General features: G+C 39.9%; 1 protein-coding gene across 5 annotated transcripts; it reads left to right on the top strand.

The window, feature by feature from the left end:
* Positions 1-140: 140 nt before the first annotated feature.
* On the top strand, positions 141-24065 carry LOC118425713 (WD repeat and SOCS box-containing protein 1-like). 5 transcript variants are annotated; one of them, XM_035834757.1, is made up of 10 exons: positions 141-627; positions 8156-8428; positions 10955-11129; positions 12311-12534; positions 16411-16520; positions 18677-18799; positions 19273-19445; positions 20019-20132; positions 21992-22102; positions 22386-24065. In XM_035834757.1, the coding sequence occupies exons 2-10, from the start codon at positions 8203-8205 to the stop codon at positions 22543-22545; spliced, it is 1416 nt and encodes a 471-aa protein (XP_035690650.1). In that variant the 5' UTR covers positions 141-627; positions 8156-8202; the 3' UTR covers positions 22546-24065. The 5 variants fall into 5 exon arrangements, with proteins under 5 accessions (XP_035690650.1, XP_035690653.1, XP_035690652.1 ...); XM_035834759.1 differs by lacking the exons at positions 141-627; positions 20019-20132 and adding exons at positions 6713-6809; positions 20593-20706; XM_035834756.1 differs by lacking the exon at positions 141-627 and adding an exon at positions 6714-6809.
* The last annotated feature ends 386 nt before the right edge of the window (positions 24066-24451 follow it).

Raw genomic sequence — 24451 nt, 5'->3', positions numbered from 1 at the left:
AACCACTGAATGACACACCCAGTCCTTGCAATTACTGATTGACCTGATTGTTTTGTCTCAAGTTGTCTGGTTATTGTATAGCTGGGGCAACGATCGTAAGGAGACAAACGTAATTTAAAAACGTAATTCAGCGTTGTTTTTCTCTGTCCAGCCAAGGAGGTTCATCCAAGGATCAAGTGCTACACTTCTCAAATTCTCGCACCCCCATATTTTCCGCGGCATTGGTTTCGCCCATGACGCGTCATATGTAAACGTATTGAGTTCCGTTGGGGAGGGTTTTGTTGTTCGACTGGAGGACAAGCTGTCCACGTTTGTGAGGATATAGTTTCGCTCATAGCGTGCTAAACAACGTTACGCTTTACACAGAAGTTCTTGGCGTTTCTTCTTCAAGTTCTGGACTTTTTCTGAGGAAAACACTCGAGTTCTGCGCGAGAGCAGAAGACAGGAAAGCGGTGGTGTAGGACGACTGCAGGAGTGGGGAGGGCAGTCATCAGCAAAAATAATTTAAGTCCTGAAGGAACGTTACAGCATCCCAGTTGGCTATTATCAGAACAGGACCACAGATCGACCATCCATTGATAGTTATGCGTGTGATGGCAAGCTTTGCCTGTAGTGACAGCGATATAGGTGAGTACAACGTTTATTCTCTAGTGTTTTGTTGTCCAGTTTTACTGTATATTTAGAACGTGCACGATCGATGATGGCCGCCATGTGTGCTGGCGTCAGCTGGCCTGGTCATCACAAAAATTAGTCAGATCAAGGAGGTTAACCTCCTTAGTCAGATCTGTGGACCTGTTTCCGAGTGTCTGGTACTGTGGTTGTTCTCTTCCTCTTTAAAGAACGGGGGGTCTTCATTCACATACATGTGAAAGGCTAAATACCTAGTAGTTTCACTTGTAGAATGTAAAAATTTGGGGAGGGGGGTGTGAAAAAAAAAAAGGTATCCTATAAGCCTATACATGTGCCAGGATGTGGATCAGAGCTACATGTTACAAATTGTGCTATGGTACATGTATCAAAACACAAAAGATCAATCCTCAAAGGGTTCTTTTCTTTTCAGGATCAGATGCACCGACAGTACTGTAGACTAGATATGTACAATCACTATACATGTAACTCCAAACTTGCATACCTGCATACCATCTTCAGTCTAGGGAGAAGTAGTTTCCTGTAGTGGACTGATCTTGTCACTTACAGTACCCCCGCGTTCCTTGACGCATCAAATAAATGCCCTCCTGATAAGATTTTTTGGGGACAATTTGTATAAATGTATGAAATGGTATTTACAAAACACAACACTTCCTTTGCTGGTTCATATTTTTCAACGTTGACTAAGGTTTTCAAATGCAGAGAAAGAAAGTTTGCCTTGGAAGGGAGTTTTGCCCCGCCTTCAAAACTTCAATTCTAACATCTAATTATACTTTACACTTTTTGTATTTTCAGTAGCAGGACACACAAAGTGTGTTTGAATTTTTCTCCCTCACGATAACATACTGAAAACTTTTTTTTTAGTTTTTCATATCTTTACTGGATGTTAAAGCTGCATAGTAAAGACCTTTATTCACAACCACGGGGACAAACAGTCACCAAGAAGTCAGATCATGTGAAGCTATTATTGTAGTCTCGCACTTGTGCAAGTGCAATCAAAAGTTACGTACAACCAGGGCTCTAGCCAGCGTCCGTTTTTCCGTCAATGGTTGGAAATTTGCTGCATGTGACGAAAAAATTTTAAAACCAATCCGTCAACCTTGACGGACAAAAACCATGGTGGAAGCTACAAGCGGCTTGGGGACGGGAACGGGTTTTCTGCGCGTTGAAAATCTGCGCGCGCGTTAAAATCTGCGCGTTAAAAAATTAAGTTGTGCATTGATAAATTCTTAGTCAGAAAAATGTGACCCTATTATATGATTTTCCCTCTGCTACCTGAATTTTTGGTCTGAAAAGCCCCTGATTTTTTTGGTCCCTTGGGAATAGGTTAATTTGCATATCCAGAAGATTTCAAAATCACTTGAATTTGACACAAATACATGGAAAAATTACTAATATGAGGCTTTGTGTTGTAAAATGTAACTGCTTGAGGCTTTTCTCCATTCTACAAGCTTCATTTCATCTTTTCTCAAGCAGATTGTTTCACATGCAAATGTCAACCTTTGTTGCGCGTTAAAACTTAACATTTAAAAATCACTTTAAAACTCCTGGAATATTTACAGAAAGGGATATTGTACTCTAGAATGCAACAATATGATACTTAATTCCATTTTGTGTTGTCATCTTCAAGCTTTTGAGTTAAAAATGTCAAGAAAGTTTTCAAATCCCGAGGGAATCAGCTAATTTGCATATTCTAACGCACAGGTTTTTAACGCGCAAGTTTTAACGCGCAAATTTTAACGCGCACAAAACCCCAATCCCTTGGGGACGCCGTATGTGGAAGTAAAAGCCACACACTGTTTGTTTTGCTTTTGTTGACGTCTTGACGAAGTGTGTCAGCGCCCTTTCGCATACGATTATCTCATTAAAACCCATTTTTCAAGGTCTCAGTTCAGTCTTTCTAATAGCTCCTGGAATAGTGTTTTCGCGACAATGGGAATTGACTGACGGAAAAAAAATTTAGAGCTGGCTAGAGCCCTGCGTGCAACCCTCCAATTTTATGTGCAAACTGTAAGGTGTGCATGTGGTTGCAAATGTTGCAATTGGAAATTGAATAGAAATAAATGAAATGAAATAAACTGTATCATGTTTCTAATTCTAACCTGTATAACTAACTCGTTGTTGTGTTTTGCAGGTTATTCATTATGTAGATTAAACAGTGCATAATCATCATGATTAGTTTTTTTACCATACATGTTTGCTAGTGTTGGTTTCCCGAAAGAAGGATGACTAGTTCCGAATAGGCTGCCTCATTCACTGTGATGCCTTTGGCAGAATTTAGATCAACGACGTTATATAAAGTCTTTTATAACGTCCTTGATATGATAAGGCCTGCCCTTTGTAATAGCCACAGCTAGTTGGGTGACCTAGGCTGACTGTAACATCAGCCATACGAATAGATAAATAACCTGCCAGTAGGAGCCAAGAACAGAGAACTAGAGAATGATTTGTAAGACTGGATGTTCTAAAATTAGAAGTGCATATTTTATAGCCATGACTTTTTCCTTATTAGTTATATGCCATATTTTTTTAACGAGCCTCTCCACTGGCTGGTCGGAAAAAAAAAGCATATACCGGGTAACTTTATTATAAGGAAAATACTAAGGTCACAATTTTCCCACCAACCTCTGCTTTGAGAATACATATTTTATACAAACTTTCAATATAACAAGCAAATGCCTTTGTTCATATGATAGTTGTATATGATACATCATCAGGATCTGTTGTATTTCTGTGTCCTTGGTGGTGTAAGACTGTAAGTTATTTAGTATCTTTTAGTTTTACCTTGGAAAGTTGGATATTTACTTCTGTGTTGGAATCATGATTAAAAAAATATGGCACATAAGGAAAAGGTCACGGTTTTCTCCACCAACCTCTGCTTGGAGAGTACATATTTTATACAAACAAATGTCTTTGTTCATATGATAGTTGAATATTATCAGTATCTGTTGTATTTGTGTCTTTGGCGGTGTAGTAGTTAGTAAGGTTTACTGTACCTTGGATATTTACTTCTGTGTTGGAGAACTTGGACTCATGAGTATTTAGTAGAGTAGAGTAATTCTTGGGTTAGATGGGGGTCATGGTCTGGGCTCCTTGTCCTCTTATCATGCTTGACCTAAATTCTTTACATGCTTAGAAGATGCATGGATGGCTTTAATTGGAGAACTTTCCACCCCAACTGGATGCTTGTGTTATGGACATATCTGATGCTGATAGAGACCCCAAATCTAATGAGAGATAACCAATTCACTTATTCAGCTTGTTTGGTGGGGAGGGGGCCTAGCTCTAAATGTTATGAAGTAGATTTCTAGCGAGGTCAACGCCCATGAAGCCGGTTCTTTCAAATGCAGAGTAACCAATTAACACCAGACCGGTGGCACGCGAGGGCCAAGGAGGAATGTTTCACACCTATTGTCCGTCGATTACTAGCTGTTAAATACCGTCAATACATTGCAAAGGGCATCTTTGTGGTGCTTCCTTTAGTTTGCAGCATGTATTTTTATGAGCTGGTCCCTTTGAATGCTGGTTATATAGAATAGAAGGACGGACTGAATAATCAGCAAACAACACGACTTGAGTGCATAACGCATATATTTGACACAGTACTACAGCCGTTGTACACCGGGTCATCAGAGACGTCTCTTTACCTTGTTACAAGGTACAAGTTGTAAGTTGTAGAACTACGTACTGTTTTTATTTTTGTGAATGCAAGGAAATAGCACTGAAACATAGGGTGACGCGTACTAAAAGTCACAACTTTTGGGGGTGACAACATTTTTGGGGAGTGACAAGAAGCGAAACATTTCAGTTACAAAAGTACGACCGTATAGTGATACAAAGTAAAATATTCAACAAAGAAAACTTTTTAAAAAGTTAAAAAAATTACTCCACGTCAGGTTCGAACTCTGGTCCAAAAGTTACAAACCCAATCACTAGTCAACTACGCCACGAAGCCTTGTGGTTCATGTTGATGAAAAAATAGAACTAAAGTCACAAAGCGCGTAATAAAAGAGACGGAAATAAACTGTAGGGCAGTCATTTCAAAAAGTTTAATGGCACGAAAACTCGCTACAGTCCCATCACCTTTTGATCACCAAAGTAAACTTTTTAAACTGATATATAGAGTTGTTTGTGAGCAAGTAAAGCTCCCGCACGGTGCAAAATGACGAACAATAATGCCTGCTTGATTTGAGTTCACGGCATTTGCATGATAAGCAAGGGTGCGAAAAGCTCGCAGTTATCGCCCAATGTCAGTGACCTGCCAGCAGCTATTTGATTGGTCCTCGCTAGAAACTACTGAATGTCAAATAGTCTACACGGGGGGAGGGGGGTGGTACTGGATAGTGGGAACACAGCAAAAGGATGATGCACTCATTCACAGTTTGTGAGTGATCTTATTTCTGCACAAGGTGAGAACCCATGGCCTGGATGCAACACTGTTTTGAGGGCCTACACAGGCCACCTTTGCTGAGCCCCCTGAGTTAACCCTAGAAAAGACCCAGAAATCAAGGGATGGAACCCCTGGCTTACAGTTTTTTTTAGTTATAGATACTATAATACTGGAAAATTGTATCCCTGCTGCTGCTTTGGGTTACTGATAATTTTTTATAGGCACATGCATGTAGTATGATGTCACCTTGACTTGTTGTAGTTATTTGTTAACTCTTCTCCATTCTTTTTCTTTACTGAGTATACGTAGGAGTTATAGATTATAATCCATAGATTTAACTGTGTGTTGATAGTTAGTGTATTCAGTTTTCAGTACACATGTAGATTCAATTGTGTACATGTGCATGTAGATCTATGAAATTGTGTGTAAATTCAGTTGTTGCCTAGGACCTTGATTTAAATTCAGGGATTACAATTTCTGCCCCAGTCAGATGATTAGCATATCAGTCAAGGATAATGTGTTGTCTCCCATGTTTGGGAAAAGTGAAACTTAAAACCCTACCTGGTAATACCATCCTATCAAATATGATTGATCCACTTCTACCATGGAAAGTAACATCACAGACAATAATACTAGAACTGTCTGTCTGTAACCATGCACATGTGCAAACAAAACGCTAATCAGGAATAACATTTGTTTGGATATTGTTAATATTCTGATGCTCAGAATGGAAATTTTTCTCAATCCTCTGGATTCAAGTCCAGTTTACATTACATCGATCCTTCCTTAGAACTCTTAGTTGGTTGTAAATTATGCTTGCAGGCAGTAGTTAGGTGTTTTTTCAGGGTAATTGGAAGTTACAATTCTTAAACATATGATGTGTATATAAATGTATATATTTGTGGTTGTCATGTCACTCGTACTTTATGTTTGGAATCATTGAGGAATCATTTATCCACTGTGTATTCTTCAGGTCGCTGCTTTACGAGTTTGTTTGTTTGTTTGTTTGTTTATTTTGAAACACCTGGGTAGCCTATTCAGTGCCAATACACTGGTTTTCGATAGGGCCCAGTTTCACATATACATACATGGAAATAAAAACAACTTACGCGAGTGGCTGATGGAAAAGTATATTATCATAATGGTTTACCAATTGTTTGTATCGGTTCACTTACAATTTGTAGCACATTTGGTCTTGGTCAAAGCAATTGTATTTTCTTCCAAGTCTGAGACAAAGCTCTATATATAGCACAGGGTGTGTGACTGTGAACATCTTGTCTTGTCTGTGTCAATAGCCATTCTGAACCAGTTCAAACTGGCTGGAATGTCCCCTGAACTGGGGTAATCCAGAAATGTCGCATGACGTCATGCCAGTGACGTTAATGTCGTAATTGCTTGAATACCATTGAGAACAACATACACATACTACTGTACTGATTGGTCACCCTAGTTAAGATATTGGAATCCTAAATGTGAATGTAAGAGCGTTGAATTGAAGGTGCCTCTTGTTTTCATGAATAACTGCTCTTCCATCTGGAGTCACATGATCTTACAAGGTAAACAACTCTGTTTTCATAACCTTTGCACCCAAGAGGCTTGCTGGGGGTGTAGCTTTGGTGCTCCCTCCTGATTGGTTGAGGCATTTAATCTGCGTTGTCATTGGATCCCGGCCTTGGGGCCTGGGGGTGCATGGGTTCTGGGAAGGAGTACATGTAGCTAGGTCCCAGCCCTGTTTACGTATATTGGGTAACACATTAACCCAGCTCTACTGGTGAGTGTTGAATGTTGTTGTACTTCTACATGTAGGTAAATGATTCACATTTGCTGTCTTGTGTTAGCTTTCCTAGTAATAGAAACTGTTACTTGTAATCATGCTGTAGGCTCAGTCAATAATGTGTTCTGAGGCCACAAGGCTTTCCTTTTTGTGGCCTTCTGGAGGCAAGCACGTCAATGTGGTTCTTATAACTCGTCTAACCGGTCTTTCTCATTGCCAAAACATATGTTTTCAAATAACATTCTGTCAAGGAACTATCTGTGGTTGTTAGACTTTTGTGATTTGTATTATTAGTACATCCAGAAAAGCAAAAGCCTTGTACTCTTTGTGTATCAGGTAGCCTTCTGAGTGTTTTGTTTTGAAATGTGGGTGAGTCTTCTATTGGTGGGGCATGGCCTACATGCTGTGCTGCATTGCAGTGCAAGTTATTGATCTTGGCAGGATCTGCAACACTGTTCTAAAGGCACAAACTGTAAATCAAGACCTTTTGGCCATTTGTTGACATATCAGGAGCATTTATAACCATGAACAATGTGAACTAGTTGTAAAAGTCCACCTGTTTCACCCAGACCCATAAACCTGTTGGCATGTATCTAGGTCAAAAATCTTTCACAAGCACTGAAGCTAAATGGATGCATGCCTTTCTTTCTAAGTTTCTTGTAAAAGTCTGAGAACACTTGCTCAAATTCTTATTTATAAACAGATAGAATGAACATAGTTGTCACTGGTGTTTCTTCATTTTTTCCTTGAATTTAAAATAAGATGACTTTGATTGGCAGAAAACAAAGCAAAGCCAGGGTGTAAACAATCTTCTTCTGTACTATAAGTATAACCTTGATCAAAGGTGATCTACAAATTTGTACACATAGTGCTGTTATTCTTAAGGTCTGAACATAAACTTGATAAAGCAAGTATGTGATTCACAATGTACATTTGAAACAACAACACTCTGGATGAGACATGCCTCTGTGCACGTAGCAGTCATGACACAGTTTGGTCAACACGTGTCAGGCCATGATTTTACACGTGTTGGCCAAACTGTCAGGCCATGAAATGCCTACTCAGGTCATACTCAGGAATTCTGCAGTATTGTTTGGGTTCACTTAAAGTTAAATTCATCTAAGATATGACTAACACGTGTAGAAGTCAGGGAAAGTTTGGGCAGCTAAAATTAAGCATGCTGTATCAAACCTGATTTCCACCACAAGAATTAAAACCCCTCCAAATTGAAGGCTCCTACCAAACAACTTTCAACCCTGTGTCTACCGCTGATTTGACCCATCATTCAGCTAATTCATGAATTAGAACTAACCGGAAACTTTTGTTTTATTCCTCCTACCAAGGTTCCACTAGGAAACCCGAGAGGATTGTGTGAATTACTGTTCTGAGTATGGAGATTTACTATGAATACATCAGAAACTGTGTGGCAGGTAATGCGGACATGGATATGCCCTGTACCTGTGAGGAGTGTTATAGAAACTCCAGGAACGTTTGTAGCTGCATTGACTGTTTGATGAAGTCAAGGAAATACTCGTGTCAGCAGTCGCCCTGTGAGAATCATGATTTCATTGGGGACATTGAGTATTTCCCACCACATGAGGATTATTACACACAAGGTGAGCAATGAAAATATATCCTGATAAAGTGGTATCCAAACCTATTGAGCTTCTGAGTCACTTGATCCTCCCTTGCAACAACTTACAGGGCCTAAAATACCACCTGCATATGCAGGTTAGTGCAGGTAACATTAGAGCTGTGTAGGTATTTCTGATGTCTACCTGCACCTATCCTGCACTGGTCCATGTACTGGGATTTATACATAAATGTCCTATTAGGACCTATAATGTATGTGTATGTGGATCGTTATTATTAGCTGCATTGACTGTTACCACCTATAGAGTATAAAACTCAAAGAAAAAAATAGCAATGGTTACTGAACAATTTTAGTATGATCTATCCATACTTACTAAATTCAGAGTGGTGCAGGTAAAATTTGTCTGGTGCAGGTAATTTTCAATGTTACCTGCACCAGTACAGGTATGCAAAAAAAGTATTTCTAGCCCTAAACTTGAACAAGCATGAGAATACAACGAGACTCGGCAGCTGCAATAGATTTGGATACCAGGCCAATGAGCACATGCACTTGCCTGGTACTAGTACATGACTACACCCCATCTGTATCATAGCTAGACCTTACACTAAGTTACAGTTAAACTTCTGGGTTGTGTAGACTTTTTATGGAGCTTACAACATAGTGTACATGGCTTATGAAGGTGACTTGGCATCAGGCAGACCATGCAGACTTTGCCAAGGAAGCATAGTTTCCCCCATCTTTGCCCCCACTAGTCATGTTGCTATAGGATTTACAGGCTTATTAGAATACCTTTAGATTTAGAAAGAAGATACCAGTACTCAATGCTCCATCTCTGGGTTGTTTGCCAGATCTGGAGTCATAATCTATCCATACAATCTGTAGCTATGCCAACTAAGAATCAGACTAATTAAGGGAAACTAGTGATAAGTGTTGGTAACTTAAAAAAAAACAGTAAGAAAACATTTGCTAGAATGACAACATAGGATTACAGGGTACTATAGACCCTTGAACTTGAAGAGGAATGGTTGTCTGTTTTGTACCTTTCTTCACTACATTTGATAAACTTGTTGGGGAAGTATTTTGTTCCATATCAAATTGAGTGTAAAAAACATCTTGTGCTAGGTTCACAGCCACAGGCATTCGCTGTTCACAAAATAATTTAAGATCTTGCTTTGTATGTTCTAGTTACAGAACAATGTTGAGATACTTGAACTTGTGTGTTGGTCATCTACCAATGTCATTATCATGATTACATGTTGTATGTGACACTGACAGAGCCTTGAATTGCAGTGTCAGGGGTTCCCATTAAGATAGACTGGCCAAATAGGTTTTTTGACAGCATAATATGGTGTGAAAAGTGAAATGATCTGATTGTTAGCAGACCAATGAACACATTATATTGTAGTGTAGTTGTAGCACAATCATGTACCATGTACTGGCCACGTGTGGTTAATTTTACCATACTTGGCTAGAGTGGAACAATGTGTTTGTTTTTTATAAATAAAAACTTGGTAGGTATGAACGAACAGTACAAGCTGCATATCCAGACAGATTTATTTGATCTACCCACACCGGGATGGTCGGTACAATGGCCTAGTAGGTAGATTGTTCGCCTTGCATTCGGTAGGCCATGAGTTCGATCACAGCCGAGTCATACCAAAGACTTTTAAAATGGTACATTCTGCTGTCTCTGCTTAGCACTCAGCATTCGGGAAAGAGTATGGAACTTGAACACACACCACTACCAGTGGACTAGCCCCTGCTGTAGTGATTGCACAAATGTGTGTGGCCCAGGGCTACTGAAATGGAGATGGGTGCTGCCCTATGCGCCATTAGGCGCTGGAAGGACTTTGACTTTTTGACTCACACCGGGATGGTCCCCTTCTCTTTTCAATAAATGCAGTGGGTTCTTTAACGTGGGTGTGGCTGTCCTCAAACACGGGACCTCCACGTAATAGCTAGTTGTCAACGAGACGTTGTCAGCATGAGTGGGCCCCAGGTCACAGTTAGCCTTCCACGATGCAGATTTGAAGCAAATAAAGATCTTTATGGGTCAGGGTCATGGAAGCACGTGGATTTGAAGCAAGTCAAGATTTTGTGGCCTTGCTTGGCTTTTGCAGAATGTGCTAGGGAATTAAGTAGGACCATGTTATGACAATAGGTCAACTGGTATGTTATAATTTTATATACATAAAATTAATTAATGTTTGGGTTAAAAGATTAGTATTTTCACTGTGTGTATTTCCCTTCTGACACTACTACATGTGCTGTTACTAGTACACTGTATTTGAATAGCGTAAATTTATATATTTATGAGGAAAGAACCAGTTTATGTTAGAGTAGAAATCAAACTTTGGTAGGTATGGATGTTTCATGTATCTGTATATCCAGTAATTTGCACTTTGGCATAACACACAGCCTCACAGGCACGTAACTCAGCAGCAGCTGTCTTTATGAACCTACAAGGGACACAATACCACCCGCCACTTTATTAATAGAACCTGCGATGTTTCCTAAATTCATCTGTCTTGTCTCCTCGCCCTCACAGCGGATGCAGAAATACTCTACCAGCTGAAACCAGGCGGGAACCCAAACGACCAGAAAGCCGGAGCAGAGACATGGTGCAGTGCGTTCGCCCCAGACAACTCATACTTCGCTTGGTCGTGTGGTCACAGGCTGGTGAGATTGGTCCCATGGAAACACAAGATAAACAATAATGAAATGTGAGTAAACTATGTAATCATGTACTACTACATGTGTAGTATTGGTCCATGGGCCAGAGGAAAAATCGGTACTTCCAGGATGGCAAATTTAACAGTAGAAGGCCTGTGTGGTATATATTTTGATGTGATAGCCATTCTAGTATGGTAGCGTTATACTGGCTATCAGCCTTCAAACCTATCACCATCTATAAAACAAGTAGCGCTTCTCTTGAGTTCATGGTTCACTTATGAGTAACTTTGCTTTCTGATCAGAAGTCCATTGTTCATCTACTCCCTATGTACAAACAATTATCATGCCAAAAAGTGTAGGCTGCAGCAGTCTTCCATACCAGTAGCCTACAGTTGTAAAACCAGTCAAACAACATACCTTGCCTCCAAGATCATATGATTAACCTGTCAAGTCCAGTTCTACCTGAGGGTACATGGGTACAAAAAACATTGTTCTTATTCATGCACATGTATGGCATCATGCCTACACTAACATATACAGGTACCTTTTTCAACATTTGTTTTGTGAATTGAGATTCAAATGTGCTTATCTTTTTCATGCCCTTGGCATAACTGTTGTTACCTTTGTAGTTTGTACCAAAGTAGAATGACTGTCACATCAGATAACTGCCCAGTGGGGTAAGAGTTGGATAAATGCCCATCTTTTTGCAAAGTACAAACTGATTATTCACTGGGTTCCTGCAGGGCAAGATTGGTCCACATTCTTTTACTTGTTAGGGGTGTTCACAAGGACAATGCTGGACTTAAGTTAATTACCAATTATGATATCTTGACTGAGACAAGAGACAGTGGTAACTGTGACTGGATTGGTGTGGACAGACTTGCTCTAACATAACCAAATACTGTCAATGCTGTAAATGTCTGAATGAAATGTGCATCTAGCAATATGTGATGCATATGTCTTATTTGTACACATGTTAAATTTTCCTTGATGCATGTTTTTTATCACTTGAAGCTAGAATGAGTTGTGTGTAAAACTTGAACATTAGCTATCATTCTAGGTGTTGTTACATATTCACTTGAATTGTGTTGTTGATATTTTAGTAAATTAGACAGGGAAAGACCATGTATGGATCAGATCGGTCCCTGTCCCACGCCGGCCCTAACTTGGTATACTCTGCTAATTTCAGACATGTTTTGACAAACTCTGCTTGTTTCTTTGCTATCTGCAGTGAAGACGATGAGGGTAGACAAAGAGAGCCACCATTGCCAGTGCCTAAAGAAAAGGTGATAGACTGTGGGGAGTACGTGTGGGCAGTAGCGTTCGGATCGTCCGTCTCTTCCAAATGTCACCGCACTGTGAACGTCAGCTTCCACCGCTTCAACTTCGGCAAAGACCTCATTCTGGCTACGGGGCTGCAGAGCGGCCGAATCAAGACATGGGATGTTTCAACAGGTAAGAAAACACCATGTTTTCCTTCTTTTCTATAAGCACTCTTCGTTTTGTTTTCTTCTTTAAACTATCTCCAGCTGTAGGTTTTCTCTGTACTGTTCTAGTGAGAACCAAGGCTGTCTTGGGGCGGAAATTTTCTTCTCGGGACAGACAGAAATTTCAACCTCTCCAGTCCAAAAAATCCGAACTTAACAACATGTGATTGAATTTTCTAAATTCAGAATGACATATGATATATATCTAACAGCAAAAACCAACAATGTGAGCCTCCAAACATTGAGTAAGACATTACGAATTTAAATCTTGAGACAGCCCTGATGTGTACCAAAATTGTTTTTTTTTTAACATTTGATCTAGATGTAGCTTTTGAAAGAATATGCTTGACATCTCTCTGGTACTAAGGAGACAAAGGAAAGGTCTATATGCCACAAGGTCCCATGTCATTAATTATAGATAAGCTGTCAACAGGAATACTGGGCAAAGTGTTCCACAAAATGGTTTAGGTTTGTGTTACAGGAATGTCTGCAAAATTTAATACTTTAAATGTTATCAACAGCAATACAATAGCAAACTTGCTGATTTGAATACACCTGTGCATTTTGTATATTCAGGTGAGTTGGTGGATGGATGCTTATTGAAAATTAACAAATGTACATTGTACACAACGAATAAGTAAAGTCAGTCAGTAGTGCCAATTCATTTTCAGTTTATTACAGGCCTATCGTCAAAGAACAGGTCATACATGTACATAATTGAAATGCACAACTGAATTGGAACTCAAGAAGAATGGATTACTGAGACCATGAAGCCAATAATGTTACAGCAAGAGAAACACCCTTTTCTGTGCCCCTGGTTTTCAATCCTTTGAGAGGCTTTAGGCTATTTGCTCAGTCTTAAGTCTTAGAAAACTTGTTTGGGCTGTCAGCATAGAGAGTGTAATATTGGTAGCAATGAAGCGTTCTGCCTTTAAACACTTATGTCCCCTTTCTTATATCATATGATCATAAAATAGCCAAGGAATGAAGGTGACTTGCTCATCACTAATTTGCATAACTCTCCCTGATTATGGAATAAATGGGGTTTGGTCACTGACCTCTAAATAGGTCACGGGTGGTACTGGGTTACATGTGGGTCAAAGAACTGCAGATTGTCTGACCATTGGGCCTTTACCATCTGGACCATGGCTAATTGTAGGTCTAAATCATAACTCTGCCAACATACTGGCCTGGTATTCAGCCTTATTATAGCTCCAGAGTCTCTTCTGTCCTCTCTTTGCAATTGTGGAGAGGAATGAACTGGGTAAAAACATGTGGGTCAAGAAACTGCAGATTGTCTGACCATTGGCCATGATTGGGCCCTTAAACATCTGGGCCATGGTTAATTGTAGCCCTGAATCATAACAACTCTGCTCAACATCCTAGCCTGGTATTCAGCCTTATTATAGCTTCAGTATCTCTTCTGTCCTCTTAGCAGATTGGACAAAAGAAACTCTGGGTGCTGTAGCCTGGTGTCCAGCCGCATCATAGCTCCAGAGTCTCTGCAGGAGCTATAATGATGAGGCTGGATACCAGGCTACAACACCCTGATCAACTTGGCACAACACCCTAACACTTGCCCTGCTAGAGGAGAATAGATCTCAAGAAAACAACAGCAAGAAAGCAAAATTTCTTGGCAGGTTTGTTTGTTTGTAGGTTTAAGCTACAACTCACTACATTTACATTGTGTGTGATTGAATTTCGAAACAATGTTTATATGGCAGGGTTTCTTTATTACCTATAATTTAGAGTTACGTTGAAAGGCTCCGTTTCTACATTTCACATTCACATCTCATTCCGCTGTCACTCTGGGGTGAAACAGAACAGCATGCACATGTAAAAATGTATTTTTTTTTTAGAAATGAGCAAGGTCATTAGTGGTCATTGGCCATGGCAAAAGGCTGAATCACCCCCCCCCAACAGTCAAAATCATGATGAATGCTTTTCTATTCTAATCTCATCCATAAGGTCATGTTATGTTATGCGGATGACGTACATGTTGGCCCATTGTTTACCTATCATTCAAGTTGTAGTATTGTACATGTACATATGATGTAATATCTTGAAACTGTCATATGACATGTCATAATATATCAGTTTGAAAAATATCATAAATGGTCAAACAAAAACTTTCCATTCTTTTAGCATTGATTGATAGGACTGGAATCTATACATCATGTATCAAAATATTTATGTTATGATTTTTCTTTGACCCAAACATCAGGGGTTAAATACTCCCATGACGATGGTCTTAAAATAGCCCATGTGTCACTTTGCAATGAGGACATCTATAACAACAATAACCATCCAGTCTAAACAGCATTATTACAACAGAAAACTTGATCTTTTTGCTTTCTGTTGTAAATTCCCAATTTATGATCTATGTACATGTGCATGTGGGAGTAACTTGTTCTTCGGGAAACTTTCCTTTTGAATATGACATGTACATGTACATTTGTATATAGAATTAATATTGTAACATTGTAGATCAGTTATCTTGCTGCAGATCAGACAAGCATTGGGCTTTCTTGGCAAAATTGCTTGAAAACAACATCTATCAAGAAGACATCATCATCAAAATAGAGGCAAACTTCATTCTTACTGTATTCACCCCCTATAACAAGATAAAGTTAACACAATGCTGGAGGTCAGACTTTGTTTTTCAGTAACTGTTGTTTTCCAGATAAGCATATTACTTGTAAAGTCCAAGAACCAATGAATGATGCATACATTGTACATTAGGGCATATTAGTTGACACTAGGGGTGGGTACCAGTACAGAACATTCAGGTCCAGGTTCAGAGGATCAAGACTGAGGTTCAGGTCCGGACCTCAACCTGGACCTAAATCATATTTGAAAACTTGTGAATGGGTGATACTCAAAACAATGATCCATTTCTCTACAAAGGATTGTATTTGGTGGAGTATCTGGCGTCCGCGTGGGGCCGCGTAGCACAGTGGTATTGTATTCGGCCCGTGATCGAGAGGTCGCCGGTTCGAATCCGCCTACCGTGTTGCCGGTCTTGTGCCCTTGGGAAAGGCACTTTACACGACTTTCCTCACTTTACTCAAGTGAAAAATGAGTCGTCCCTCGGATAGGACGTTAAATGGAGGTCCCGTGTATGGGGAGAGCCATACCCCATGCACGTTAAAGAACCCCCACACGTGCGATGGTGCGGTGTGTGTTGGTGCAAATCCTTCTGTCGGGAGTTGGTGATTCACTTCAAATCACCCGGATGGAGGCCTGGCGAACCTCTGTCTCGTATCAGCCACATGGTGAATTACATCATTCACCCGGACGGGAGACCTGGCGCATCCCCGTCTTGTAATTAGCCTACGAAAGGGTATGTCACCCCGTAAGGGGCGGTATAACCCCGTCGTGTGTAGACATGTGCGAACATGTCTACATTTGATCACGTCGACCGATGATGATGATGATGATGATGATGATGATCTGGCGTCCATTGACATATTATAATCATCCAAGTTATGTTAACAACACTAACTGCCTCTGCTCTAGCCTCTACAACTGTAGACCAAGTCTTTGACTGTAGAAGCCTGGTAAAAAGGACTATCAACTCTCCTCTACTGCGCTCTTGTTCTTTTCTTGGATCTGTAAGCCTCAAAACAGGTGAACTTTTGCCAGTATAATCTATAATCCATTTTCGAATCGGTCCAATATCCAGTCCACAGATCATTTCCAGGTCCAGTTTTCCTGGACCGGTCCAACAAGAAAAAATGGTTTTGTATGCCGGTACACTGTACCGTACCCACCCCTAGTTGACATGTATTGACACAACACTTCCAGGTACTGATGCCTGTTCTTGCCCCCTCTTGTGTTGCAGGTGGCATCCTGTTGTACCTTATAGATCACAAAGAGGTGATCAGAGACCTGCAGTTCGCCCCCGACGGCAGCATGTTCCTGGCTTCTGCATCCCGAGACAAAACCCTCAAGGTACCGGCAGGCTGCGCCAGGCTGTCAGGCCTTACCTCTGCATGTGGTTGTTCCATCTTCCAGGACCAGCCAGATCTAAATTGAACTTTCCTTTTTTTGCAAGGCCTAGTGAAAAATGTTGTGTTTCCTGTTTCCTGACCTACCATATAAAAACCTGCCAACCCTTGCCTTTTTTTTGAGTGGGCAGTGGAGTGACATATAGTTTCCAGTTTTTTTCAGCCTGCTTCCTATTCAAGTAAAAAAAAATGCTTTTCCTATCTTTTGAAGGATAAATGTTTAATTTGCATTATGCACATTTGACATTGAAAATATAAGTGCCCTCATCCATTTCAGTATTACTTATTTCTACAGTTTTGGCCAAAGTCTTTTACAAATACCTGAAAAAATATATAATGCCTTCCTACCGACCCAATTTTTTCAGGACTGAAACAGGAAACACAACAATTTCTTTTCCTAGGTAGTTGAACAAATCACGTTTTACAGGAATGATCTGTGCTTTGGGCAGGCAGCTGGTCAACTTTTCTGATACACGCCTCAACTTTTCAACCCAAACCAGATGGCACTTAGCCTGGGTACCATCCATAAATTAGTCCGCTCCTGCATTTATTATACACTATATACAGTCGCTTCTCGCTCTGACATTGATTATACACTATATAGTCACTTCTTGCCTGTTCCACCTGGGAACCTTAACATCTCTAATGTCTGGAATTGTCCAAATTTTGCGAATAAAGGAATGGGTTAAAGAATTTGCTCGAACAGGCATTCCAACCCCCGAAACAACAATCATCTGCTTGCAGGAGAGCCTGTTGTCATCAAACGAGCACTCTAGAAGTAGAACCCATTCCTTAATTTGCTTATTAACTGACATCACCACCAAAAGGTTTGAATGTACAGTTCTCCAGATGGGTAGCAGAAATGAACATAGGAGCGAACTACTAACCGGATGGTACCCAAGCTAGATGGTACTTGGATAGTGCAAGACCTCTGTCAGGACTGTCCAATACAGAAGGGGGCTGCTATAGTCATTGCCCTTTCTTTCAATCATTAAATCCTCTTAATCAATTTATGGATCCAGATCTTTCCCAAAATTTTTATTTCATAACCTTTAGGGCATGGTCTTTGGCCCAGCACCCAAAAAAATAAGAAAATGTTATTTTGTCACCTTGGCAAGATTTTGTTTCTAGAAATGTATATTTCTGAAGTACTCATGTACATCAGTTAAGTTATGTAACACAACAGGAAATGCTTAAGTAGATTGATAACATGGAAGCAAGGTAACAACTACGTATACAGATACTGACAAGAAATTAAGTACATTGTTACTATGGAAACAAAGTGCAATAATCACTGACAGGAAGTGCTTACTGACAGTTGTTGTTGCCATGGTGGAGATTCATAAACTGTATCAAACTAGCACAGCTCAAAATACCCAAATTTTGACCTGGGATCCAGTCTACCATGGATTGGCCAGGCTACCTTCGGGATAAGAGAAGCGTTCTGCCACTGGGGTTATCTTCCACACCCCCGTGAAAATCCTACCGGGAGAAGACGATTACCCAGGCGGAATAAAGCTCCATCCGCCCGTAGAGAGCCTACACTAGCTATGTAGCCCGTCCAAGCCACGCAAGGACTGGATTTCAGAGACCTTGATTTGCAGTAAAAATGGTCTTGCAATCCAGCCAGTTGAATATTACAAAACAAATTTGGCAGAAAACAGGATCTAGGAATGAAGTATTTTGAGCTCTGCATAGTCATGATGTGCTACAACCCTTGCCTGTTGATTGTATGGAGAGCAGCAGCATTTGCACTTTGTGTTATTACTATTAGGCAATTACAATTCCACATGCAGAGGATGCATGTAGGCAGAGTTACTGATTTTGCAGTGCAGGAAAACTTAGCCTCACTGTTACCTGTGTATTACAGGTGCTTGGCCATTGAAGCCACTTATTATCCATCCCTTTGATTTTTCCCATTGAACTACAGTATGTTTGCAGCCTTTTGAAAGTTTTGTTAATCATGAAATTGTGTTTTGCATCTGCTTGATATGCTGCAACCTGTTAATATCATTACCCTTCACGTTTTCAGACAAGGAAGTTTCACAAAATATGCAATCATTTTCGATGCAGTTAGTCATTGCAAACATGTGTTTTCAGGTCTGGGATTTGAACGACGATGGAAACATGAAGAAGACACTGAAGGGTCACAACGGCTGGGTGTACAGCTGCTCCTGGTCTCCTGATGCCAAGATTCTCGCTTCAGTGGGGCAAAATAAAACAGTAGGTTTTCTCACCATTCTGTCAGAAATAATCAGACACAAACGTGATTGAATTCATATATGTTAGTACATCCTCTTTAAACCTCATAATATAATTGGAGAATGTGAATATTTTTTCTGATTTTCGGCTTTTAGCATCCTGACTTACATCACAATACATGATCTATTCATTTATCGGTATGATGATAGAGCAATGATCTTTAAATGGCCAAGTGACTAGGATAGTGGTGAGTGACTCTACCCAACAAAGTGTACTATGGTTACCTGACTTCAGTTGGGGAGATGGCAGGGGAGAGTGATGGGTCCACCTTTCTATACTGTGCCCTAGACACTCCAGGTGGATAACATTGTCCACTGCCCTACAGCATATAAAAGTATATGGGACCTTTAACTCAAGCTTACCTTGCCTACAATCAATATCTTTTATAGGCACATTGCCTCAAGCATTAACTGATACATTGTACATGTGTTCAGGTCATCCTTTGGGACATGTCCGACTATTCCATGATGAGGAAACTGACGGGACATCAGAATGACGTGGTGGCCTGTGACTTTTCTCCAGATGGCGCCCTGCTGGCGACAGGCTCCTATGACACGAGGGTCATCTTGTGGGACCCCTACACAGGCCAGAAGATCAGGACATTTGGGTGAGTAGGCCATGTATAGGCTATACATTTTTTATAATTCTTTTTTACAAATTAAACTATACATGCACAGCCTTTCTTTCTTCAGTTCCCACTGAGGAAAGATAGTGGATACTATCTGAAACCAGTGGATACTATCTGACCGTTTCCAAAATCATATCCAGTTGCTTGAGTAACTGCTTTTTGCCACTTGATTCGACTTATTGATAGATTTAATTAGGGAAACTTGATACTTAAGTGTGAGGTTCAAGTGTTGTTGTCTTTCAATGTGTGATTTGTCATAGAATACCTCTTGCAGATATGACAATCCACTTGTATAATTTGTACACATTGTGCACAATTCTACAATACATATACTTAATTCATATTTATACATGGCTTTTCTTGGTCCATGTGTACAGTATCTTAAATTTGATTGTTGCCAGATATGTATGTTCAATATGTTTCATCATGTATATGTATGATTATGTATATGTGCATTTGTATGTTCTGTAATGTTACACAAGAGCAAATGCTATTGAAGTTTACCATTAATTGTTACAAATACATATGAATATTTGATGATGATGTCAACAGGCATATGCACCCTGCCCCCTCATTTCTCATGATGGGTGGAGCGAATGACTACTGGTTGCGAGCACTGAGCTTTTCCCATGACGGGTGCCACGTGGGCACTCTATGTGACGACAAGTAAGACTATCTCATTGTGATTCAATTGCACGTGTGTCATGAAAGTGTGCAGCTCCTTTCTGGTCCTCCCAAACATACGTTTTTCTTCATTTTAAAAATACATGATGGCCCCATTTACTGAAAGTGTACCACATCATCGGTGCCTTCTTTTCTGCTGCTATATTCTGCAGTCTCTGTGTTATTGAAATGCCTTTATTCTAGTTTACACAACTTTGAAATAAAGCACCACGAAAGCCTAGAGTGCTCATTGTTTTTAAGGTTAAAAGTGCCCATTGTTCCTAAGTTGAAATTCCTCTGTGACAACTGCTACATTACAGTAATGTCGACCTTAGTAGACAAAGGGGTTGACAAAAAAAAGGCTTGATTTATAACAAAGCCTGGAGGACCACAGAAGGAGCTGCAAAGTTGTGGTGTAAGAAATCTTAAGGTGTCTGAGAAAGTCACGGTTGGTGTTTTCCAGGCACCTCTTCCCTCCCCCTTCATGCATTTTCTCTGGTGGGTCTAACGACTTCTGGGTGCGGCACATCTCCTTCTCGCATGACGGCTGCCATATTGCCACTCTGTGCGACGACAAGTAAGACCACAGAGCTGCACTTCGCTTCACTTTGGTCACTGGCTTTCTGCATACAAAGTTCTCTCAACAACATGTTCAGTTTATTATAAATTTTGATGAAACATCAGTGTTTCCTCTATCTGCCATTGGTATGATATGGTGGCCCACTCTGTCAAATGATGGGCCACCAAATTACTTCTACCCGCTATGCTTCACTTTGATCACTGGCTTCAGTTTCTGTGTACAAAATTACTCTTAACAACACGTTCAGTTTATTATAGATTTTGATGAAACATCTGACTGTGTTTCCTCTATCTGCCATTGGTATGATATGCAGGCCCACTCTGCCAAATGATGGGCCACCAAATTACTTCTACCCGCTATGCTTCACTTTGATCACTGGTTTTAGTTTCTGTGTACATATTTCTCTCAACAACATGTTCAGTGTATTATTTGATGAAACATCAGTGTTTCCTCTGCCTACCATTGTTATGGTATGGTGGCCCACTCTAGCAAATGATTGGGCCACCAAATATGTCTTTATGCTAAATTGTAGCCCATTGTCCTGCCTGAAAAGAAGCTATAAAGGTGTGTGTCAAAGGGATGTTGATTAAGTCCAAAATTGACAAAACACTTTAATGTTTGGCATTACCTTTCCAATGCATGTAGATAGCAGGGCCAAAAATTGAAAAGGATATGACAAGTAATATCACAGAGCTGCAATGAAAAAGATATCAGGAAACACTGGATTTTGTTGTCTAAATTATACTTATCCTGTTGCAAAACGTAGAGCATGGCCGCATTGTCTTTTCTTTTCTCAAAGAGCCAGCATTTTTCTGTTGCTGGTATTCTTCACTAACTGAAAATGAATGATTATGGGTTGTTTGCTTCTGTAGAGCTTCAATGCATCACTCAAAATCTGCTTCATGTTTATGCCATTTTGCCAGTTGTTTTACTTAAGTTATAGTTTGTATAGTAATAATATTGTATAATTGTTTCGTGATTGTTTATCAGTTAGTTGAAATCCTTTGTCTTTTTTTCTGAATAAATATATTGTAAACTTATCCGTTCAAAAAAAAAATTGTATTAAGATTTCATATAAATGTATGTTAAGAAAGGAATATGTACAAAGTACATGTACATACATGTTAACACAAACAAATCATACTTTTCTATTTTCCAGTAAAATTTAGGACATATGTCCTGCTATATTTTGGAGTCACCGGTAGGATTCTTGAAGATTACAAATTACAAATGTATTTCTCATTTCTTTGTTTGTTTGTCTTGTTTATTTTTGTGACTGCAGGTATGTGAGATTCTGGTCCATCTACAATGAGGAGGTTCCTGTGAAGAAGGCCCAGTTAGTGAATGCCTTATGCTGTAACTACTCACCCGATGGCTGCTGCTTGGCTACAGGGTAAGGATTTATAACCTCCATGACATACATTTATGGGGGGGGGGGGGTATTGTTTTAGATGTGTCTGTGTGTCTATTAGTCTCTGTGTGTGAGTGTGTATCTGTGCTCCCAAATAGTTGTGGTCAGCATAACTCTAGAACCTCTGGATGGATTGTAATGATATGTATATGTGGTTTGGAATTGGGAAGATGAAGGTCAAGGGTGGTTTGGGGCTCAAGCTGTGTGATCTTGTTTTTAAGGCTGTGTACAATCTAATCCTTCCCTTTGCTGTTCCCTTTCCCAGTACGCGGGACGGCAATGTCGTGTTCTACATGGCTCCGATGAGAGTACAGAAGCTCCAGCACCTGTGCCGCCTGTCCGTGCGGCGCGTCCTCCCCTCCACCAAGGTCGATGCCTTGCCGATTCCACAGAAGCTCATGGGCTACCTCAAGTACGAGAACTAGACCCTGACTCTGGCTAACCAACTCCACCTCTCCTGTAGACCCATATTCTCTTCATTCATACATCGACGATTTCATCAAAGTTTACCAGTTCCATGTACATTTTACACCCCAAAACATTTCTAGGTAAAAGGTTCAGTTCTAAATTTTGGCGCCATCACTGCTGTGCTGCTGTGCTGTTGTCAACTTTACCGCTTGTTCCAGGCAAATTGGACAAAAAAACGAGGCTAAACTTTAACGTCTTCATTATTCTAGAATTACAACGAAGAAATGATTGTCTCTGACCATATACAAGTCATAATTGCAGATAGTTTAACCCTCTTCCTCCTGGGTTATGTTGTGACAAGTACAAATTTGGTACATGGATGTACCCTCAGGAGGAATAAGGTTAATATATGCTCAAATACTAATGATTGAAATGGGCCTATAGGTCATGGTGGATGGCAAATGTTAGTATGGAAGAGGTTTTGTACATAGAAATACATCGTCACTGAGATAAGTGCCAGTTTGATATGTTTAACTTAAGTCACCAACAATTGTAATGATTGTACATTGCATTGTTTTGTAAGATATCATGGACTTGTGCAGGACATAATATTATTGATAACCTCTGAATTCTGGCTGTCTTCAAATGTACAAGGTGTTCTTAATTTCTGTCTGTGGATTATAACATGTGTCAACATATACGCTTCCTAATGGTGATACACGATTATCTGCAGATAGGACAGTTGCATTGGTAACTGTTTTTTTCGTAACTGTTATGATTATGTTACTGGTGCAAGGAACTATGTACATAACTTCTGTATGTTAATATAGTTAAGACTCTGGCAAGCCTGGGAATTGAAGCTCAAATGGCCGACCTAGTTTAAAATGTGGGCAGCCTGTCTCAAAAATAAATAGGGCACTGCTGTTGTGTTGCAAAACTGGTGAAACAATCATCTAACTTAAGCCATTGCTGCTGCCCTTGCCATACAGAGGAAACTGCTCTCTTTTTGTGGTCAGGGACATCTTAATAGAAAACACATTGATGTCTCGAATTAGCATGGCCCACCTGGCTGTTGTGTACTCCCAATCAACCATTGCACTGAAGGCAGTTGTAGATAGCCAAACTGTTCGGATACCATTTCTGGCATGTGTACGAACTGCAGTCAACCAAAATGAAGTACATTATACTGTACCTCTAAGTATTACAAGAAGTGACAGTGCACAATCAGAGAGCCTTGATTGTAAGGTTTTTTAAGTTAAATCCATACTGAATGTGTAGTTATTGTATTTATGTTTTGCTGGCAACTAACAGTAAATTTTGTTTTTCCTTTATTCTTTACTAAATTTTATGTTGTCTCAAAGATTATGAATATATATAGTAGATATAAAATTATAGAAACAAGTTAGAACGATGAAAAATGCTCTATTTATCAGAACAAAAGAAATGAAATCTATCTTCGCAATGTGCAACTCAACAGCGAGATAGTGCATGACATTTCCAGATCTGTCTCTTAGATGCAATGTAACTAAAACAAAAATAACATAAACTAAAAAAACATTATCCATTAAGACCACAATATGGTGAAGAGAAAAGGGGATTCCAGAAGATTGTATAGAGTCTTGCCTTACACAAACCTTGTACCATTGATAGGTTCTTGTTTTCCCTACATCCTACATGCATTGTTGCTAAAATGTAAATAGGCAAGTTTACATGATGAACCAATAGGAAAGAAATCACATGTAAAGTCATGGCAGTCCTTGAGCTTATTTTCCCATATCAAACTTGACATTGCTCAACCTTCCATGTCATGCATGAACTGATGTGCTTTCAAAACTTGAAATAGATACTTCAGAGACTCAATACAATTTCCAAGACTTAACATACAGAGCTTCTGCATGAAGGTCAATGGCAGTAACAAAAATG

Source organism: Branchiostoma floridae, chromosome 11 (genome assembly GCF_000003815.2).
Source record: "Branchiostoma floridae strain S238N-H82 chromosome 11, Bfl_VNyyK, whole genome shotgun sequence".
Taxonomy (NCBI): Eukaryota; Metazoa; Chordata; class Leptocardii; order Amphioxiformes; family Branchiostomatidae; genus Branchiostoma; species Branchiostoma floridae.
The sequence above is the reverse complement of the archived record's forward strand: the minus strand, read 5'-3'. Positions and strand labels throughout refer to the sequence as shown.